The sequence below is a fragment of the Pongo pygmaeus genome, chromosome 16 (assembly GCF_028885625.2).
Source record: "Pongo pygmaeus isolate AG05252 chromosome 16, NHGRI_mPonPyg2-v2.0_pri, whole genome shotgun sequence".
Classification (NCBI taxonomy): Eukaryota; Metazoa; Chordata; class Mammalia; order Primates; family Hominidae; genus Pongo; species Pongo pygmaeus.
The window spans coordinates 40,631,083-40,653,146 of NC_072389.2; the positions used below are offsets into that span (position 1 = coordinate 40,631,083).

General features: G+C 34.5%; 1 protein-coding gene across 11 annotated transcripts in view; it reads right to left on the bottom strand.

Moving 5' to 3' along the window:
* DPH6 (diphthamine biosynthesis 6) overlaps window positions 1-22,064 on the bottom strand; it is a 445,531-nt gene that overhangs the window by 414,267 nt on the left and 9,200 nt on the right. Inside the window, exon 4 of one of the 11 annotated variants that reach the window (XM_054451053.2) lies at window positions 1,689-7,052. The exons of the other annotated variants lie outside the window; for them this stretch is intronic. Within the exon in view, the coding sequence (XP_054307028.2) occupies window positions 6,867-7,052 (186 nt within the window). The 3' untranslated portion in view covers window positions 1,689-6,866. Of the gene's footprint in view, window positions 1-1,688; window positions 7,053-22,064 lie in introns of those variants that run through there. 11 annotated transcript variants of the gene reach the window in all.

Sequence of the window (22,064 nt, forward strand, 5' to 3'; positions counted from 1 at the left end):
AATAATAGTTATATATTATAGCATGTGACTTCTTTTCCTCTCTTTCATTCATCATTTTACTGACACTCAAAGGAAAAAGCATACAGAACAAAATCATCTGAAAAAGTTGATAGGGGCTGGGTATGGTGGGTCATACCTATAATCCCAGAACTTTGGGAGGCTGTGGTGGGAGGACTCCTTGAGGCCAGGGGTTCGTGACCAGCCTGGGTAACATAGCAAGATGCCCATCTTTACAAAAATTAAGGCCGGGCACGGTGGCTCACGCCTGTAATCCCAGCACTTTGGGAGGCCGAGGCGGGCGGATCACAAGGTCAGGAGATGGAGACCATCATGGCTAACATGGTGAAACCCCATCTCTACTAAAAATATAAAAAATTAGCTGGACGCGGTGGCGGGCGCCTATAGTCCCAGCTACTCAGGAGGCTGAGGCAGGAGAATGGCGTGAACCCGGGAGGCGGAGCTTGCAGTGAGCCGAGATGGCGCCACTGCACTCTGGCCTGGGCGACAGAGCGAGACTCCGTCTCAAAAAAAAAAAAAAAAAAAAAAAAATTAGCCAGGTGTGGTGGCACTCACCTGTAGTTCCAGCTACTCAAGAAGCTGAAGGCAGAAGATTGTTTGAGCTCAGAATTTTGAGGGTGCAGTGAATTATGCTTGTAGCACTGCACTCCAGCCTGGACAACAAAGTGAGACCTTGTTTTCTCATACAAACTTTTTAAATTCTTGGTGATACGTCCATTTTGTGCCCACAAAACTTTCCTAGTTAAGAAGTTTTTAATAGGTGGTCACTCAAAAGACCCTTTAGAAAAATTAAGCCCTGGAAAATACTTAATTAATTCTTACCTCATATCAGCCTAAAGCAAAGCCCAAAGCAGACATACTGAAATGCACAAGCTTTGAGATCATATTCATCACTGCCAAAGCAGCTGATATATTAAGTACTAAAAAGAAACACAATTAAAGACAAAACAAGTAGTAAAATTTCCACCACACAATACCCCTAAAGAGACAGAAGAGCACAGCTAAATTCTCTAAGAACCAGATCAACAGAGAAACCATGACAGATAACAATTATCTTATGAAGTTAGTTAAATATGAGCAATGCCCTATGGCCCCAATGAAACAGAAAGTGTTTTTCTAGTGACAAATAAGTATGTAATGGTTAATATTTATTGATGCTTCCTATATGATCTATTCTACATGGATTATCCCATTAAATGCTCATAATGACCCTATGATGTAGGTACTACTACTAGTCTTACTTTACAAATATGAAAGCCAAGGTATAGAGAAGTTAACTAAACTAAGATCATACCATGCAGTGGAACCTAGAACAAAGCCAAGTCCAACCCTAGAGTCCCCACTTATCCCTCAAAGGCAAAAAACCCACCAACATTTCTTGGTAAACACAATATTGGTTTTCTAAACTCTATTTAATTATGAATATATCATTGATCATCATTAAAGGATAAAAACATACAGTGTAACAGATTTTCAACCACCTTTTTGGTCTCCAGGCAATAATTTTTTTGGTCTCACTCACTCACATGCCACATAGTAACCCTAATCACAACTCAGTGATGGAGATTAAGAGGAAATAGCATGGAGCTGATTCTAATATACTCCTAGGAGGTGTCTGCCTCACCTTAAGAATTCCAGAGCATTCATACCTACACCTTTATTTGTAAGCAGTACTACTTCTGACTCCACCCAAATTTTGCTTGTGGTTCCAAAAGATTTTTTTAATGTATATTATTCAAGGATTTTGCCACATATTTCTTTCATGCAAGACTCAATGAAAAAATATACAGACATCATCACATACTTCAATATCAACTCATAATAAAGAAAACTGAATTAATAAAATATAATAGCTTGCTATTTTTTTCAGGTTTAATCTGTTTCATTCAGCAGCAGTAATGATCTCATCTCATACTCTACCACCTTGGAAAAATTTAAAGAAGAATTTTTTTTTGGAGGACTGCTAATAAAATTATCATTGACATTTTAATTAAAAAAAGAAATGTATGTGGAATAAACAGGATGCTTCCTGGAACAGTCTGCAGTGGCTGCTCCATTGCTTCTTTGTACAGTCTTGGTAAATTATGCAGGCTCTCAGTAGATAGAGCAGCTGTATTTCACTGTCTTCGGTAATGTAATCTACATTTATCACTATTTTAATTAAGTGGATTCTTAATTTGGTACTCTCATTGCAAAGAAAAAATACCTTATTCAATTTTTTTCTTTGGTAGACAGCATCTTGTCAGTCTTGTAAGCCAGAATGTAATTTTAAACATATTTCTTACTGTAACTGGTCATTATTTTAAGAGGAACTACCATATTTGGTTATTGAGAATTTGTACCTTTTCATGAGCTTAAAACATTGGTTCCTTCTTTATAGTGATAAAAAGATACTTTCACAGTTCTCAGTTTTAACCCAAGTGATATACAAAAAACAATAGGTGGTTTATTATAATATTACGTTCAAGATTACTCAAAAGCAATACAAAACATAAATAAGAACTTTACAAGAAAAACAATAATTTACTGAATATTGAGAACATTCAATTCCAAAGTTCTTTGTGTAAGATTAGTTTTATCATCAGGTCATTTGAAGTGTCTGAATCTAAACCAATCATTGTGGAATATAACAGCTTTTAATCATACTGAAGACACATTCCGAATATTTCTTATTCATTTCCTATAAATTATTTGTAATTAAAACAATGTTTTACTTAAAAAAAAATTAAATTGATGAATTATGCCAGAAGTATGTTTGTTTTAATTGGTTCACAGAGAAACAATTACTTTACTATTAGATGGCTTCATAAAGTTGCATTTTTATGCATGAGGTGTTTGAAATCAATAAGGGAATGCCTGGTGTTCAAAAAATTCTGTATTCAGCACACATTAATTGAACATCTTTTATGTGCCAGGTACAGAATTAGGCACTATGAATTCAAACCAAAGTAAGACAAAGCCCTTACACAAAAGGAGTGTATGTACACACATGTACATAAACTGTAAGGACCAAGTGGCTTTTAAACTTTGTTGCTTTGAAAGAGAGGGACTCTAGGTCCCCATCTCCATTTCAACCAAAAAACTCCATTTTCATCTATTTTACACACCAGTCTTCTTTGTAGCTGGTGGAGAAAACAAAAGCTGTATAGCTAGAAAACACAAATAAGGGCTCTAGACTATTATTACTAAGAACCCAGATAATTGAAAAAGTATCCTAAGTATTTTCAGATACACAAAGGGAAAAATTTTAAACTCCTGTTTTGTTTTGTTTTTTTGAGTTTCATCATCAGTTTTCACATGTTGCTAAATACTGGTTTGTGGGTAAATTTCTACTAAAATAAAGATTCCAAAGACAGCTTATTTTAAAAGTTTGGGAATGAGGTGTGCAGGGAGTTGAAACTGAATGTATATCTCATTGTGTTAGTTCACATTACCAAGAAATGCTATCCCAACTTTCAGATTCACATAAATCCAGAAATTGCCAGATAGGACTTTTAAAATCCAAAGTGCATTAAATGTGTTCTAGATTCTATATTAAAACTTCCTCAGATAAAAACCATTTACTTTCCCACTGTGGTTTTGGAAATAAAGTTACCATTTGAGCATCTCTAATGACCTGGCCAACTTAAATATATTATCTCTAATGCCTCACAAAAACATCAAAGGATAAGGTGTTTTTACTCCCATTTTATAGAAGAGAAAGCAGCTGCAGGGGTTAAGACGTGTTCAATACTACATAGTGAATACACGAAGAAACTAGGACTTGGGCCCGTGATCTTTTTATTAAAACACTTTCAGAAGCAAAATAAACTTAATCCATAAAATTTTTCTCTTCTAATCATATCTAAATATGATTCCTGCTTTTATTATCCATAACTTCACATCTAGTTGCATTTTATAATGAAAAACTTAGCTATCAATATATACAATCAAAAAGGTAACCAAAAAGAGAGAAAAGGAAATCTAAAATTTAAATCAATGCTAATGAATGACAAACACTTTAGTCATTGTGTAACTCCCTTGGTTTGAATTTAAATAATGTCATGTGTAACGACTGGGTTACACAATTCAGGAATAAATAGAAGTCAAATTTTAGGCAGCCCACTCAGATTCTAATTAAATAGAAAAAACAAGTACAAAGGAACTAAATTATTTTAAAAAAATACTCCTATCAGAGTTCAACTTCAAAAAGATATTTCATGAACAGACAGTACAGCCTGTAAGATTCCATCTTTCTCAAATTACTCTGATGAACATCTGATAAAACTTGAGATTTACCAAGGGATAAAAAGAAGAAGCAGCCAATAATTCTAAATGAAAACTCAGAATGGTCTTTTGTTCTCTTTGTTTAAAGTAAAGCCACTAGTGAAAAACAAGAATGTCTACTTAGGAAAAAGGGGTCTCTTGTTTGAACAAAAATTAAATTTAAATGTCCTGTTTCTTACCTGAACATTTGAAATCATCTACATCTGTCTAATGTTCACTAAAAGACTATAGAGGGCACTGTTGCATCAGCTTTGAAGCTTTACAATAGAGGCTGAGAAAAAGAAAACTGTCTATAACGTGTAATTTCTCTAAAGGGTCAAATGCATGGAAATCTACTAAGCCTGATATAAAGGGGAAAAAACTAAAATGTATGTTTTTCTAAAATAGGCCGGACTTCAATGGGGGAAAAAACTTAACAAAAACAACTGTCAAATAGAGAAGACTGCACTGCACACATTTTGCATTTCCCTTTGTAGTGCTTTCATGAGAAAGGTAACTAATCATAGCACCTCCTTATCCATTGGAAACAGCACCCCACTGCAGAATCCTCTTTACAATCAATAGGTAACTGAATGTGGCACCTCATGCAATCCTTCCATAATTCTATCAACAGAAACAATGCAGTCTGTTTGCATACTTTTGTCTAAAAGGCCAATTCCATTTGTCCCCTCTTGGATAAAATGACAGCTACAGATCAATCACTCTCACATGAAAGTAAACATGCTACAAAAAAAAAAAAAAAAAGAAGAAGAAGAAGAATCAAAACTGAAATCCTTGCCTATTTTAAGCATAATTTTATTACACACAAAAACTCAAAGCAAAATAGAAAAAGCAAGTTTTTCCTCATAGACATGCATTTTGTGCTATTATACAACAGTATCAGGATGTAAAATAAATAAGTTACATCAAACAATAGTCATGAATCTTACCTTTACATATGGACAGCACTTAATTAAGTTCCATATATTTTCTATTCTCTCACATCATTCCTGTTACAATTCTTTGAAATTAAATCCAATTAAGTATAGTGTCAAAGGTTCTTTTAGTACATATATACAATAAGACTAGTATACACAGCATAAAGCTTCTTATAATACTACCACTTAATTTTTTTCCACTAAAAATAATGCAAAAGTAAAAGGAAGTTAAATTATCTCATTTCAGTAATTTGAAAATAATATCCTGAATTGCTGAACCTCTGTAGAAACATGGACATTAGCTGTGAGAATTATAATATCATGATCAAACCAAGTAGAATATGTACAATGAAAAAAAAAACATTCTCCATTAATGTATATCTAATCACACCACCATATCACATATTGGATAAATCCACATTAATACAGGTACCATAATAAAACTAAGGCCTCTAATAAAGAAACTCCAATTCCCTGGAAAAACAGTATACAACTCATTTTGTCACTCTCAAAATTCCAGAGAGATTAGCACCTTCTCTGAAATCAAAGTGCAGAACTGTGAAAGTGTTACAAATTCTCCAGTAATATGTCAACCTACTCATAAATCAAAAGGAGGGGAAGGGGCTTTAGATGGTATGTAGATTTCATTTTATTACAAAAGCTCCAGTTTAACAAGTTATTTTCAGCCAATAAAACTCAAAAAGTAAAGCATTGTTAAAGTGGCTAGTACTGACTCTGAGGCTTTACTTCTTAACTGAAATGCTACTTGAGTATTGCTCCCTTAAATTATTAATTTATGGGTTTTGCTTAGTCTCCTCCTAAGGCAAGGCAGTTCTAGTCACAGGTATGTTGAATGCATGTAAATAAACAGAAAGCTTTTATAATGGTCCCGTAATTCACTAAACATAATAAACAACCCTTTTTAATGAATGTTGAATGTACAATCCTATGAGCCAACTTTATATAAATAGACTATATCATTTAAAGAATCCTCTAGGAAGTAAATGAACAAATTCAGAAAAATTAAACATAGGCTGATTACTTTCCATTGATCTAACAAAATTAATGCTTACAACAGAATCAAAGTGCTGATAGGAATATGAAGAGTTGTGTTCAATTTTGAAGAAATCTAAGTGTCATGAACTATGAGAAAATGTATTTGCAATATTGCTTTTCATCTACCACAGGATGACTGCAAAAAAAAATCAGGTAATGTATTTTTAATATGCAGGATATTTAACTAGATATTTTAGTTTACTATTGAAGAAGAGCAGCATATTAAAATCAATTTGTCAACTTTATGCAAAGCTTGATTGTGAGCAATAGTTGCTAAAATGATGCAACATTGTTGATTCATATACAAGCATTTTACTTAACTACATTAGATAATAGCAGTGCTCCTAAAGGAGTATAAAAAGCAAAGTGATTAGCAGTCATTACTGTTAATTAGTGTTCACATTACATTCCTTGGGATGAATCTCTTTTAAGTTGAATACACGGAAAGTTTATTTTTGAAGGTTTGCCAAATCTTGCCTAGGTAAGTACTGAACTAAGCCGTCAACTACCAGCAAGCAGAATGAAAAACAGGGACAGATCAGCATCCAATTAGTATGTCTAAGTTTTTAAACAGGAAAAGGGTTGAGGGGAATGAGTAAAACTGGAAACTCATACTTCACATTTTGCAATCTCACTGATAAAAGGAGGAAATGTGTGTTTATCAAACTTGCTGTGAGTGCACAGTTCATTTGGAGTCCTGTAAACAATCGCCTGGCTGCCCACTTCCAAATGCATGTGAAAATCTTGGAGATTCAGAGCATCATATTCAGCAAGCAAGGTCACTCTAGTGATGCCCTGGAAATGGGAAATTAGGAAAACGTGGCAATCAGAGGTTTAGGATTGACCAGAAAAAGCCCTGAGGCTGGATTACCATCTTTCACCACCAGTCAGGCTGTCTCTGCTTATTCAGTATTAATACAACAGGACTGCAAGTGAATGAAAATAACTCAATGTACCTAACTGGGACACTGGCTTTCTTGTTTAGAAAATGACAGACATTTGTCACAGCAAAAAAATAAAGTAAAATAAAATAAAATAATAAAATCTCTCACATACAAGCTTTCAAGAACCAACCCTGAAAGAAAAACAGGCTCCTCATGAACCTTCAAAAAGGACCTGGGGAATGGCTCACATCCTGTTGATTTGATTATCAATAGGAAAGATTTCCTTTCCCCCAATACCATTCAGTGCATTTTTAAGTAGATGCCAAATATTCAACAAGGAAGCTTCAAAAGCAATATATCCTCATTAGAGAAAAACACCAAAAAATTAAATGTGCAAAAATTATACTCTTAATTCTGCCCACAGACTTAAAATATATCCTACAGATAATTTTTCTATGCATGTACTTACACAAATGCATTGTAGAAAAATGTTATTATACCATACAGAGCATTCCCTAATCTGTTTCCTTCTCTTAAAAATATATACAGATGTATTTCTGCAAGTTCATTTTTAATGCTATACAGCATCCCACTGTATAGATACGTCATAATTTACATTGCCAATGATTTCTAAATTTTCAAGTATATTTTAAATTATTTCCTTAGTTATAAATTCCCCAAAGTGGAATTGCTTATTACAGGAGTGTATTTTTTTGTGTTTGATGAGTTTTGCCAAATTACCATCCAGAAATACTGAACCAATTTAAAGGGCTGCTAGCAGTACATAAGGGTATCTGTTTCTTCAAAACCATTATTATTTCTTATTTCTGTCAAAGTGTAGCTGCATTTTTGAGTCAGTGAAGTTAAACATTCTTTTTTTTTTTTGGTCATTTGAATGTATTTCTCTGTGAAATACCTGTTCATATCCTTAGCCCATATCTCTATTTGGAGACATGCTTTTTATAATAATATCTAAAAATTAGTGAGGAATTCCCCATTGAATACTAATCCCACCAATAAGAGATTATTTTAAAGAAGAGATGTTAATTGTATGGACATTAAAAGATCCTATTAAGGTTGATAGCTTTACATGAACCTATTTTATAACATTATATTATAGAACAAGACTTTCCAACTTATCCAAAAAGAAAAAGAAAAATTAAAAACTGAACTGGGATTGCAAATATATCTCTGAAGCTACCTTTGCTTTCCATAAATGGAAAAATTTATGATACTAAGCTGGCATCATTAGCAATGTTCTGTTGTTCTTTTTACTGTTCTGTTATTCTAAGGAACAATTATGAGCATACTAAAATTGGAATTGCTTTATTAGCTACTATGATAAGTCAAGAAAGGAGACTGTAACTATGGATGATAGACAAGTTCCTCATGCTATTATCTTGAATCAAGAATTTAATTAAAATGTGTCATTTTTGAGAAAAGCACTAAGTGTAAGACAAAAATGAAAAATGTCCCCCTCCACCCATCCAAATCAATTCAATTTAGGGCCTCTTCTCACAGAATCATGAAAATGGCCAATACCCAAATTACTAATTCCTAATACATCTTCAGAAACAGGCTTAGATTAAAATGCAATTTCAAATCAGAGATCATGTTTTTTTTCTTTTTCAAACAAACCAGTTTAAAAACTTGCAAAGCTATTACCTAAAACAGTGCTTCTCAAACTGTGTTATAAACCACTTTTTTTTTACATTTCCAACCCTTCAAAGATAGAAACTTGTAAAACACAACAAAATGAATTAAAAGATTAAAATTTTTAAAAGATACAAAATACAAGGTCAAATTTTTATTATCAGATTCAAAAGAAACAAAATTACTCTTTCATATTACTATAAAAGTTTCTAAATGCTTATTTTCAATTTCTCTATATATCTTATCTCGAACAAAACACTTCATGGACTAGCACCAGGCTAATCCCTAGACCATACTTTGAGTAGTAATTACTTAAAATTATTCTGAGAGCTCTGAAACAAGATCAGACACAGATAGATCACTTTGATCCCTGACTTAATAATCCTAACCCCTTATCAAACCATACGCCTTCCCCTCCGCCTCATTGTCAATTTACACATACCTTATTGGTTTATGTATGCACTATATATGTACTGTAATATAGTAATATCTGCATGAATTAACACAAATGCAATTCTGGGAGGCAGCAGAACATAGTGATTAAAAGTACATGTTCTACCACTTTTTAGCTGTGTAACCTTGGATGAGTTACTTAACCTCTCTGTATCTCAGTTTACTTAGCTGCAAAGGGTTGATGTAAGGATAAAATTAAAATACATGTGTATAGAGCTTATAGCAGTACCTAGAAGACAGTGCTACATAAATTGCAATTATAATTACAATAAGACACAGATAACTGAAAGAAAATCACATGGCTCTGGGTTTTCCAGCAATCAATATAAAGAGGAAACTTTAAGTTGCATGATTTACAGTGTGCATGCAATAAAAACTGTCAAATAGTTATGGTAAGGCTAAACTATTACAAATAGTAAATCCTGAGAGAAATTTCTCCCTTGGATTGCCATAAAGTTGACTATTTAATAAAAAAAATCCTTCACATCATCCCTGGAGGAAATACACAACAAAAAAATTTGAATACTTCTTATGGACAGGGCACCATGATGAGCACTGAAGAGTATCCAAATTTGAAAAACATTCAGTTCCTAACCTCATGAGGTTATAAACTAACAAGGAGAATATATTACAAATGCAAATAATTATATAAAACAAGTCATAATAAGTACCCACAAAAGTAAATAATGCAATAGAAATTTTTAAAAACAAAAGCTACACTTGAGGAAATCAAGAACAATGCCTTGATTACATCCCTATTCTTCTCTCCTTCAACATAAAATCCAAAGGCTATTTAGAACAAGCCATGTCCCCAAGCCTACTGTCCCATCCCTGGCCCCCATCACTTCTTACCTGAAATTTAAGATGCTTTATATTCTCTTCTCTTTTAGATCTTAATGTCTTTCTTGAGAAATGCACAGCATACTCGTCTGTTCTCAGGATCTACCTCATGTGACTCTTCACTCTTTGGAAGCCCCAGAAGACCCATCTGATCTCATAGCACATAGCATAGCATGTGTTACAAACTCAGGGGACAACTAATTATTGAGTATTCAGGAATACTCCCAGGCTACAAGGCTTTCTGAAAGTGATGGTTAAAATAGTAGCTGTTAAACTTTTGAAAAGAACACAGTAAGACTATGACAAAAATTTGGCTACCCTGGGCAACATCGTGAAATCTCAGCTCTACAAAAAAATACAAAAATTAGCCGGCCATGGTTGCATGCACCCGTAGTCCCAGATATGCAGGACGGTGAGGCAGGAAGATGAACTGAGCCTGGGAGTTCAAGGGTGCAGTGAGCCACGAAGACTCCACTGCACCCCAGCCTGGGTGACAGAATAAGACCCTATCTCAAAAAAAAAAATTGTCCTCTCCCAGAAAAATTTACACCTACAAAACATTTGCATAAAATTTCAGAGTTCAAGAATACCTCTCCCTTCCAGATTAATAAATTCCATCTTAAAGTAGTGCATTATCCTAGATGAAATCTACTAGTCTGATCCTTATTATAATGCTTTCTGTAATCACGTCCAGGATATATGACCACTCAAAATCAGAAGAACTTGGATAAGGGTTAAAGATGTCACAAAAGATGGCTATCAGGCCAATAAAAATGTTTTAAAGAGATAAATCATGAAAGGCTCAAAGGGAAGATCATGGGTTATTTATCAAATGATCATTGTTCTCCCTCCCTTCCCCACCTCCCTGCAAAATTACTACCTAGGAAAGAATCCGTAAGAGAACTGGTCTTAAAATAGACCAAAGGGCACTTCAATGGCTCCAAAACCAATCTTATAGTAGGGAGCACAGAAGAATCAGTAAGTTCTGCACAAGAAAGAGAAATAAATGTCTGATAGTCTCTGCCTCTTCTGATTGTCAATGTTTTTTGAAAGATATCTATGGGGATCAATATTAGCATAATTTTGTCAAAGTCAGATAGGCTTAATTTTGGTAAGTTTAACAACTGCTCATCGAGCACCCACTGTGTACGAGTACACAAAGTGACCACATGGCTCAGCACTGTATACAAATAAGTATGGCATAATTCTGCTGGTGTTGAGAGTTAATTGCTTTTACATACAGAAGCACAAATGATGGCCCCATTCTACTGCCTCTGAAGAAAGAACTGTTCTTTAAACCTTTTAATTCATATACTCCAAAAAGTCTGAATTTTCTAAACTTGGTTCAACTAACTTTCATACTTAAGTCCTTGCTTGGGGCTTTCTACAAATGAGTTCATACAAAATATACTGCTTAGATTTTAAAGACAAGCATGGAGTTAAATTCTAAAAGAACATGCCAAAATAAATTTTAATGGAAAAAAATCACCTATTAGAACCACTGATATCTTTAGGTTAACTCTCTTTATCTCCTTTTGAAATGGCCCATGCCTCAGTTAACTCACATAGGAAACATAAAAACATTAATTCTACATGTCTCTTGGAAGGCTGAATTATCTGACTGAAGAAGTCTAAAACAGGCTAAGGATGGCCCAAAATTATAGGCACCAAATGTAGAAGGATCAATGCAATCCAATCTATAATATAAATTTGCCCCCACTAAAACCTGTTTCACAATTGAACATTTATCATTTGTTTTCTGCTCTGCATTAACTTACTAATAAAGTCAAGAAAATTACACTCATCTCAATGCCCACTTGTAGCTACCACTTAATATTAATATACTAACGGAATGTTGTATGCAATGAAGAAAAATGACTTTACTAGATTATTCCGGAAGCTAGAGAATCAAGGAGAAGACCTGAGGCTCAAATGAGGATGACAGGCTCTCAAATATATTCTCATTTGTTTTCAAAACAGATAAATAAGAAAAGAAGAAAGAGATACCCACATTTTATAGATGGAACAACTGAATTCCAGAGGAGTAGAGTTTAACACAATGCCTATTATAGTCTAGGAGCTGTATGGAGTCTCATAGGAAATAAAAATAATGAAATATAATCCCTATTCCTCAAGTTACTTACAATCTTTAAACAAAACAAAACCCACAAGATAAATTTTCTTAAAATCTTAGCTTTGTGTATTAAACTAGACTAAGTACTACAAGAGAGTTAAAATGTGACATGAGGGGGGTTTAAGGAAGGAAGATATTATATTCAGTGGGGTGAATTGAGGAGGACATCAGGAAAGAGATGTCATGCAAAAGGAGGAGTTGGAAAGGAGAAGTTATTTCTGACTAAAACGCAGCACTATTCAGGAAAGGCATGGACCGTATGGGGAAGAATGACTTCTGACAATAGTCTGGTTTAGATGGCACATAGCTTACATGTAGGAGAATCTGAGAAAAGACAAAAAAATAAACTGAAGTCATATTGCAGTGCACCTAGCAGAATGATGCTAAGCAATGAATGTCTGATGGAAAGAGAAATGTGATTAAATCTACACTTTAGAAAGATTCAACTCACAGGAGTTTAAAGGATAAATTATAGGGGATGAGAGACTAGAGAAAGACCAGAAGTAAACTTTCAGGGATCAATTAATTTATAGGTCTAAAGCCAGGTTCAATCTGTTATGATGCCCAAAAGGCTATAGAATCTATTAAGACTATATTTTGCTTGATTTACCGGCATATGTGTAATTGCATATCAAAAATAATGCAATAATTTGAATTTCATCTATATAAATTATTTGAAAAGATACTAATATCATAGTTTTGCTTACTTCTGTGAATCCACACTAGGTGCTTTTAAGAAATAAGGATAAACTATTTCAGTTGATATACATTTCACATAACTCTATGAAGAAAATTTTAAAAAGATAAAAGAACAACCAAGACCAAAATGTATTAAGAATTGATTCTGATTAAATGAACCCATATTGATATGAAGCATCTTCTATACAATCCTTTACCAGATTAAAGAGATGACAATGACAGGATGCTATAAAATGTAGGATCATAATATTTATAATATATAGCTATCATAATCCATTTTGATTACCAATATTGCTCAGTAAAAACTATATAAATTAGCTGTGGAATTGTCAGTTTACAAGGTACCTTATACAGACTCTTTGTCACTATTTATTTAAATACCATCATCAAGTCCAATCAACCTCTCTAGAATGTCCGCTTTTCACCTTTCCCCTTGGCATTCCCCAAGTTCAGGCTCTCAAAACCTTTCAGATACCTAGTATCTTAGTTTTTAATTTGAACTCATCTACAGAGTTGCCTATCTCTAATCCATTTCTTGTATTATATTAGTAGTTCATCCTGATGACCACAAGAATTTGCTGAACAGTAAGAAATATACAATGTAATAGTCTAGCATACACATATGTGCCTGTACATATCTATTACGTTACACAAAACAATAATTAACCTATGTACAATGCACATTGATATTTTCTATTATATTCTAGGCTCCTGCATTTTTTATAAAAATAGTTGTCACTCATTAAATTGAGTTTAGAAAATACCACCTCAGGGGCTTTCCACCATCTGAACAATCCTTGACCTAAAATTTAAGACACTCTCTTTTTTGGTATTAATCAACCTTTACAGACTTATTTTCCACTACTCCTCAAACTTTAAACCCTAAATCAAATTGAACCACTCTATTTCCCTAATACATTTCATAATTTCCTGCTTACATGACTTTGGCTAAGAACTTCCCATAATTTTTAACATTCTCTTAGCCATCCTCCAATGTCTGTCATCTGTCAAAATCCAAATAATCTTCAAGGATATTGTATTAGTCTGTTCTCGCACTAGTACCTGAGGCTGGGTAGTTTTTAAAGAAAAGAGGTTTAATCAGCTCAGTTCTGCAGGCTGTACAGGCTTCTGCTTCTAGGGAGGCCTCAGGAAACTTACAATCATGGCAGAAATAGAAAGAAAAGCAAGCACATATTCACATGGCCAGCAGGAGAGAGTGAAGAGTGAGGTGCTAAACACTTTCAAACAACCAGATCTCAGGAGACCTCTATCATGAGAACAGCAAGGGGGAAGCCCACCCAATGATTCGATCACCTCTCACCGGGCCCCTACTCCAACACTGGGAATCACAACTTGACATGAGATATGGGTGGGGACACAGAGCCAAACCCTATCAGATATCAAATGTAACTTGCCCATAAGGCCCTTCTGATCCCCCAAATGGGATTTTTTCACCCTCTGAACTCCCATAACCCTTTAATTGCATGCTCTAATGGCAACTGTAGCTTGTGTTAATTTCTCTGTGTATGTGTCTTATCCTTTCAGGGTTTGTGAGGGCAAAGACTATGTCTCATACATGTTTTTACTTTCCAATACTGGTACATTATAAGCATTGAATTAATGTTTGACAAATCAAAGAATAAGAGGATTAAGAAAAATAGTAGTAGCATACATTAAAATCAATAGGAATGTCAAGGTCAACTAAGACATTTATTCAACTCCTCTTTATTCACTCAATATTTTCCCATATCAGCACATCACAGAACAAGCTCCTATTAAACCATTTCTAACCAAAAATAAAAAATAAAAAAAACCCTCACCACTAAGTATTTATTGATAATATCATTTTTTTTGACGATTTAATGATTTAGGCACGACAAATCTGCTGACTGAAGATGCTCCAATTTAAAAGGTAAAGTTGTTATAAAAATATCAGTTCAGGATCTATTATTGTGTGATCACAAATAAAGTCACGTGCTTCAAAAATATACAACAATAAAGAAATAAAGCAATTTATGCTTATCAATCTGGATAATGTATTCACAGACATTTAATAAGAATATGGCAAAGACAAGATAAACTACAGGCCTAGAAATGAAGTAGAAGACTATAGGACAGAGACCTACACCTAGCATCCCAGACAACACAACTCCAGAAGGAGATATCTACAAAAGGTTTCTTTAAAAATAAATGGTAGCATAGGAAAAACAAAACAGAAACAAAACAAAAACAAACAAACAAACAAAAAATCAACCAGTCAACAGGACACAGACACTAGAGATTAAAAATATAAAGAAAGAAATTTGAAAGAAAAGTCAAAAATACCCAACACAATGTAAGATATATACAGTAGATGATAAGATAGGAAGAAACCCATAGTTTGTAGAAGAAAGGAATATAGGATATAAAAATAAGTCAGTTGATAAATTTATAGAGAGGCACTGACTCTGGGAAAAGATAAATACAAAGGGTATATATGTACATGTGCAATATATACACACAATCACTGACACCAAGTGGATAAAAGTTCAAGGTTGAAGAGACAGAATGATCATTTTGCCAAAACGAGGGAGTCACATTTTCTAGGCTTTAGGAGGAATTTATAGATGAAGGCTTTGTACCTGTGATAACCTTAGGAACTATAGTAATTGACAAATATGGTACAACATTTTATTTCCAGACAGATCTTCCTTCATGTACTTCCTCATGCACACTTGACTTTATCATCTGAAAGGACCAGATATGGCACAGCCTCAATAAAGCTGTACCTGGGAGTGAAAATGACACTGGTCTGTTCCAATGCCAATTCTTCCTGTTTAGAGTCCAGAGTCAATACTAGAAAAGCATTTCTTATGCCAAGGGACCAGGTTTAATATCCAAAATCCTGGGAACTGAAAGGGCTTGAGGCAAGCTGTGCAATTCTGAGGAGCCAGGAGCAATTTGTACAGGGCTGTGTGCCTGTTTAATTAATGCTATGTCTGCGTCCTCCCTGGAAATCTTAAGTTCATCTTATATGTTTCTCCCACTCCAAACCCTTCAGATTTGCCTCAGAGCCACCCAACAATCTCAGGTTTTTCCCTCATGAAGTGAAGTAAAAAGAGATTCACAAAGTAATTTTCCACCATAATCAGGTTTTCTAAAATGCATATACTAAAACTAATTTGAAAGAGTTTCTGCTCAGCATTTTCATAAAGTAGTGTGCAGAAGGAAACTATTCTTGGTACAGTTAGTGGTTACACTGATAGGATGCCTTATTTTGAAAACTTCCACTATGATACCCATTCCATTTAAGCTTCTAAATAGGAAAACAAAAGACAAAATGAATTTGCCAATGGTTTTATATCACATATCATAGTAACATGACTCCCCTGTATTAGATAATTACATTAAAAAATTTTGTTTTTGAGGCAGAGTCTCGCTCTGTCGCCCAGGCTGTGGAGTATAGTGGTGTGATCTCAGCTCACTGCAACCTCTGCCTCCCAAGTTCAAACAATTCTCTTGCCTCAGCCTCCTGAATAGCTGGGATTACAGGCACGCACCACCACGCCCAGCTAATTTTTGTATTTTAGTACAGATGAGGTTTCAACATGTTGGCCAGGCTGGTCTTGAACTCCTAAAAGTGGTCTGCCCACCTTGGCCTCCTAAAGTGCTGAGATTACAAGGCATGAGCCACTGTGCCCAGCCTAGGTTGGAATAATTTGATACATTTTTTTACTAAACTTATTCTTTTAATATTCAATATTCTTTTAAGAGCCTCCATATGTCAGGAACTCTGCTAGGACAGATACAAAAATGAACGGCACTATCATGTTTTTGAGGTCTCACAATCTAGCAAAAGCGACAGCCAGAAAAACAATCCTAATAATGCAATGAGACCCACAGTAGAGTTACAGACAAGCTGCCATGGAACAGAAAGGAGGAAGGTAAATTAGGGCAGCTTTCACAAAAGAATATGAGGTGAGAAGGGGTTCTTCAGGAGGACAAAGAGATAAGCATAAAGAAAAGCACAGCCAAAGACTCAGACATGAAAAGCAATCTCCTAGAAACCTAATTAGTTCATTATAACTTGATCCCAGAGGTGCCTGTGTGGGAACAGCAGGATCAGACCAGTAGGATTGCCAGGGCCTCTTCTTAAAGAGCCTTCTATGTTAGCCTAATGTGTTTGGACTGTATCTTAATCATGGGTCATTTAAGCATTTATACAGATCAGCTGCCAACAACTTGGTAGAAGAGGTGGATGGAGCATAGGGCAATACTGAAGGCAAGTTGATTAGGAGGCTCTCGCATAGTACAGATGAAAAACCAGTAGTGGTGAGAATGAAGTCAAGGGGTCAGATTTTAGAAGTCATACCAGCATTATCAATAGGTGCTGGAGCTATAATGGTGATGGTTGAGGGGGATGGAGTGGAGAAAGGGACTGAGAAAAAATGGAAGTCTCATAGTAAGGCCTAGGTTTTGACCTAGACGATGAGGTAAATGATGATGCTTTTAATTAAGGAAATACAGAATACGGAACAAATTTGTGTAGGAAGATAACAAATAAGTTTTGAATTTGTTTAGTTTACCTTGCCAATGGAATATTAAGGTGGAAAAATCATGAGCAACTGAATGTACAGGTCCTTAACTATAAGCTCACTGCTTTAGCCCCAATGTCCAACTGTTTTTGAAAAAAGAAAGAGGAGGAGGAAGGAAAAAAGGGAAGAAGGGAGGGAGAGAGGGAAGAGAGAAGAGATTAAAAAAGAAGAATTGGCTGGGCACGGTGGCTCACACCTGTAGTCTCAGCACTTTGGGAGGCCGAGGCAGGCAGATCACCTGAAGTCAGGAGTTCACGAACAGCCTGGTCAACATGGCGAAACCCCGTCTCTATGAAAAAGACAAAAAAAAATTAGCCAGGTGTGATTGCGGGCGACTGTAATCCCAGCTACTCAGCAGGCTGAAGCAGGAGAATTGCTTGAACCTAGGAGGCAGAGGTTGCAGTGAGCTGAGATCGCACCATTGCGCTCCAGCGTGGGTGACAAGAGCGACACTTGGTCTCAAAAAAAAAAAAAAAAAAAGAATCATCTAGGATGGTTTCCAAATTGAAACCCACACATTTTTTGGAAACGTGTTACTCTTCGCCCCTCCCACCACAGTTCACCCTTCTACCAGCAACAGCCTGATTTATATTTGGAGAATCACCCTTTCTTTACTCCTAGTAAACATATTCCCAGTAATCATGATTCCATCTCTTAGTTTAGGATGACACACAATGTAGGCCTACCAAATCAAAGTCATCTTCTCCCAACCACAACTGACTCATGAATACGTTACACGTCAGATCAATTAAGATTCCCCTTTAAGCTATTTAAAATGAAAACTGGAGCTTTTCCTACTACATTTTAACCAAGAAGAATACAACTGGGAGCCATCCTCTAATTACAAGGTCCTGACTGAGAAGAGAGTCTACAGAAAGTAAAGGTAAGAGAGAAACAGAAAACAAAACAAAACAAAAAAATCTTGACTTTGATTATAAAATTTGGGTCCTATATCTAGTTATCTTAAGTTAAATTTACCTTTAGATTGCTGTCAATAATAAAAAATAATTTTTGTTATTTTTATTATTAAATTTATAATTTATGTATTTAATATTTATTATTAAAATTTTAATCCCTCAATTATTACTGTCAATAATAATAAACAGAAGGAAAGAACCAATGAAAAAAGGATTTCAATTAATTTATTAAGTTAGACAGCAGATAAAGAAGGAACCATGACTGATCAGTCAGCACAGAGAGCCATAATCTACTGTTTGCATGGAAGAGAACAGAGCCAAGAAAGGAACCAAACTAGGCCACACTATCCTGAACTCCAGGAATAACAAGTGTGAGATGTGAGGTTGGGAAAATTCTAGAGTCAAAAGCATAAAAGCATTCACAGTCAGCTTTCCTCTTGTATTATTCTTGGATATGAAAAGGCAACCAAAACATCAGAAAAAAGCCTATAACATGAAAGAGAAGAAAACTAAGAAAAAAAAATCTCAAAGAAAACACCAATACTGGCCAGGAGCGGTGGCTCACGCCTGTAATCCCAACACTTAGGGAGGCCGAGATGGACAGAGCACCTGAGGTCGGGAGTTTGAGACCAGCCTGACCAACATGGAGAAACCCCGTCTCAACTAAAATTACAAAACATGCCTGTAATCCCAGCTACTCAGGAGGCTGAGGCAGGAGAATTGCTTGAACCCTGGAGGTGGAGGTTGTGGTGAGCCAAGATCGTGCCATTGCTCTCCAGCCTGGGCAACAAGAGCGAAACTCTGTCTCAAAAAAAAAAAAAAAAAAAAAAAAAGAAAAGAAAACACCAGTACTTCAGGAAACTAAAGACAATGTTTAAAATCTCTGTATTTTAAGAGGATATAGGGATGTTACATCTATAGAAAGAAAAATAAGTTGTTATTAAAAAACAACGGACAAACAAGAAAAGTTCTTGACTACTGAAAATATGATGGCTAAAATTTAGAAAAATTTAAGAAGAAAGTAGGGAAATTTAAAAAGGAAATCTCACAGAATGTACAACAAAAAGACACTGAGATAGAAAATACATTAAAAAAAGATACATGAAGATTCAGTCTAGAAGGTTTCATATGTGACTAGTGAGAGTGTCAACAAAAGGGAACAGAGAAAATCAAAAGGAACAAATTATCAAACAACTAGTGGAAGAACCATCCTTACACTGCAAGTCTATTGGCTTTGCAATATTTTGTGTATCAGATTTGACATCAAGTTTTCTCCCGTCAAAAGAATAAAAATGGCTATGGCAGTTTTAGGTCTCACATCCACACATCTCTCTGCACAGAAGGAGAAGAGCTTATCTTCTGCCAACTACCCAACATTCTAGGCTTCATTCTATTAGGACAAACACAGGTTAACAAAACCATCTCTAATCCAATCACTATGGCCAGAAGAATGCCATGTTCTGACTGGCTATCACCTGGATTACATGCCTATCCCCAAACCATCAATCGGAGAAAGAGGACAAGGGATGTGTCACTATTCAATAGGAATTTAGGGAAGTGATATAGGAGAAACAACACTCAATACAGCATTACTGTGACATTTCAGTACACCAAGCATAAAGACACAACATAAAAGTTAACAGAGAAGAAAAACAGGCCACCTAAAAAGGAACAACAATCACATCAGTATCAGCAAAAGGCTAGAGAACCATGGAGCAATGCTGTCAATGATCTGAGGAAAAATGACTTTCAATTTAAAGTCCTAAATTCAACCAAATCAATAAAATATGAGAGCAGAACAGGAACATTTTCAAAATGGAAAGATTCCAAAGTCCCCTAAGGCAGTTTCTTAAATATAGATTATACTGAAACTAAGGAATAAACCAAGAAAAAGGAAGACATCAGATCCAGAAAGTAATTCCAACCCAGCAGAACAGAAAGAATATAATCCCTACATATATTTCCTATAGAGATATAGTGCTTATATGTATCTTTCTGTAACTATTACACTGCTCATGTGACTTAAAAAGAAAACAAACAGAATTGGAAGTTACTATATTTTCAGGAAAAACACAGTTATCTATTAAACTAAACTAGATAAGAACTGAAGTTACATTTTAACAGTAAAGAAATTCTAAAGAATAAAAGATTAGCCACATGAAAAATCTTTTGCAAACAGCTTGAGATACATACCTCTAGCTGTCAGAGTCACCTGCTAATTTATGAGACAAAGACTTATTACATTTCTATTAGGTGTCATAATTTCTACAAAATAGTTATGAAACTTATAACTCTACAAGTTCTTCCAAGTCTTTCCTACTTCTTTTCAGCAATTAGTAAATTAAACTCTTTGCAAAAAGGAACATCTATTCAAAAATTAGTTTTAATATTTGTGGGGAAAATAATACAAAAACAAGACTTATGTGTGAAAGCTGCAAAGCTGTAACCTGTTATAAATAAATGTTTATAATGAAAATAAATCTAAATACTTTCCATACTCCATTAATACTCAAAGGATTAAAAAATGTAGTTCTTTCTTTTCTTAGAACAAGTAAAGACTAACTTGAAAAATTATAGCTTTTCTAGATTCATTTTTTTCCATAATTACTCAGTTATTCATTAGAATATGTAAGACCTCTACTGGAATCTTTGCACCAGTGTTTCATAAATGAATTTAACTATAAAAGCCTAGTTATACAATCACTTCCATGAAAGCAATATATTTCTGATACTTATGTCCTTAAAATATCCTATAGTAAAATTAATATTTCTACACAGGAAAAGAAGGAACTATTTAGTCCCAGACAACTTGATAACATATCTTTCAACTATAATTATCATGTACAAACTTCCAAAGCATAAGTTGTCAAGAATTTAACATTAGCATTAATTTATGTCATAACTGATGGTTAGCATAAAGATAATGGCAAAGCATCCATTTCTCCAAAGACAGCATGGATGGAAAGGAAAATTTCTTCTTAATTTTTGCTAATCTGCCCATTTCTAATTAAATTTATTATTAATAGTAATTTATTATCTCTCTTTCTTGGAGGGCTGTTATTATCATGGAGTTTTTCCAAAGTGATCAAGTTTGTGATTTTTAAGCAACCCAATTACTTTAGTGTGAGTCTCATCATTTAATAATATTGGTTTATATAAAAACTTAATGCCCAAATTCTTTGTACTATGAGAAAGAAATTTTGAAAATGCAGGATTTACACTCAGTATTTCACACTTCAAAGTGAACACTGTCAAGATCATAATTGCACCCTTTTGGAGATATGACCACTAAAAGTAGGATTCTTTTAAGCCTTCTACCTTGTTTAATAATCAAAATGTTTATCAGCATGTATCTTCCCAGAGAGAAGAAAGCAGGTCCTTGTGATTTCCTTTCAAAAGTATCTACTTCTTATGCTATCCACAACTAAGCAGAAAATTTTGGAACTACTCTAAGGGTTTTTCTTATCAGTTTCTTCTTAGAATAAAATAAAATGTTCTGACATACAAAATAAGAACTATTTTAGTCAAACAAATTTTAAAAGAATTTCAGTGCTTCATATATTTTTCAAATCAAAATCCTTAATTAACTTTTGATTTGTATGAAACTCAAATTATGTCATTTAAGTAGCTACTTGAAACTAGAAAATTTTCAT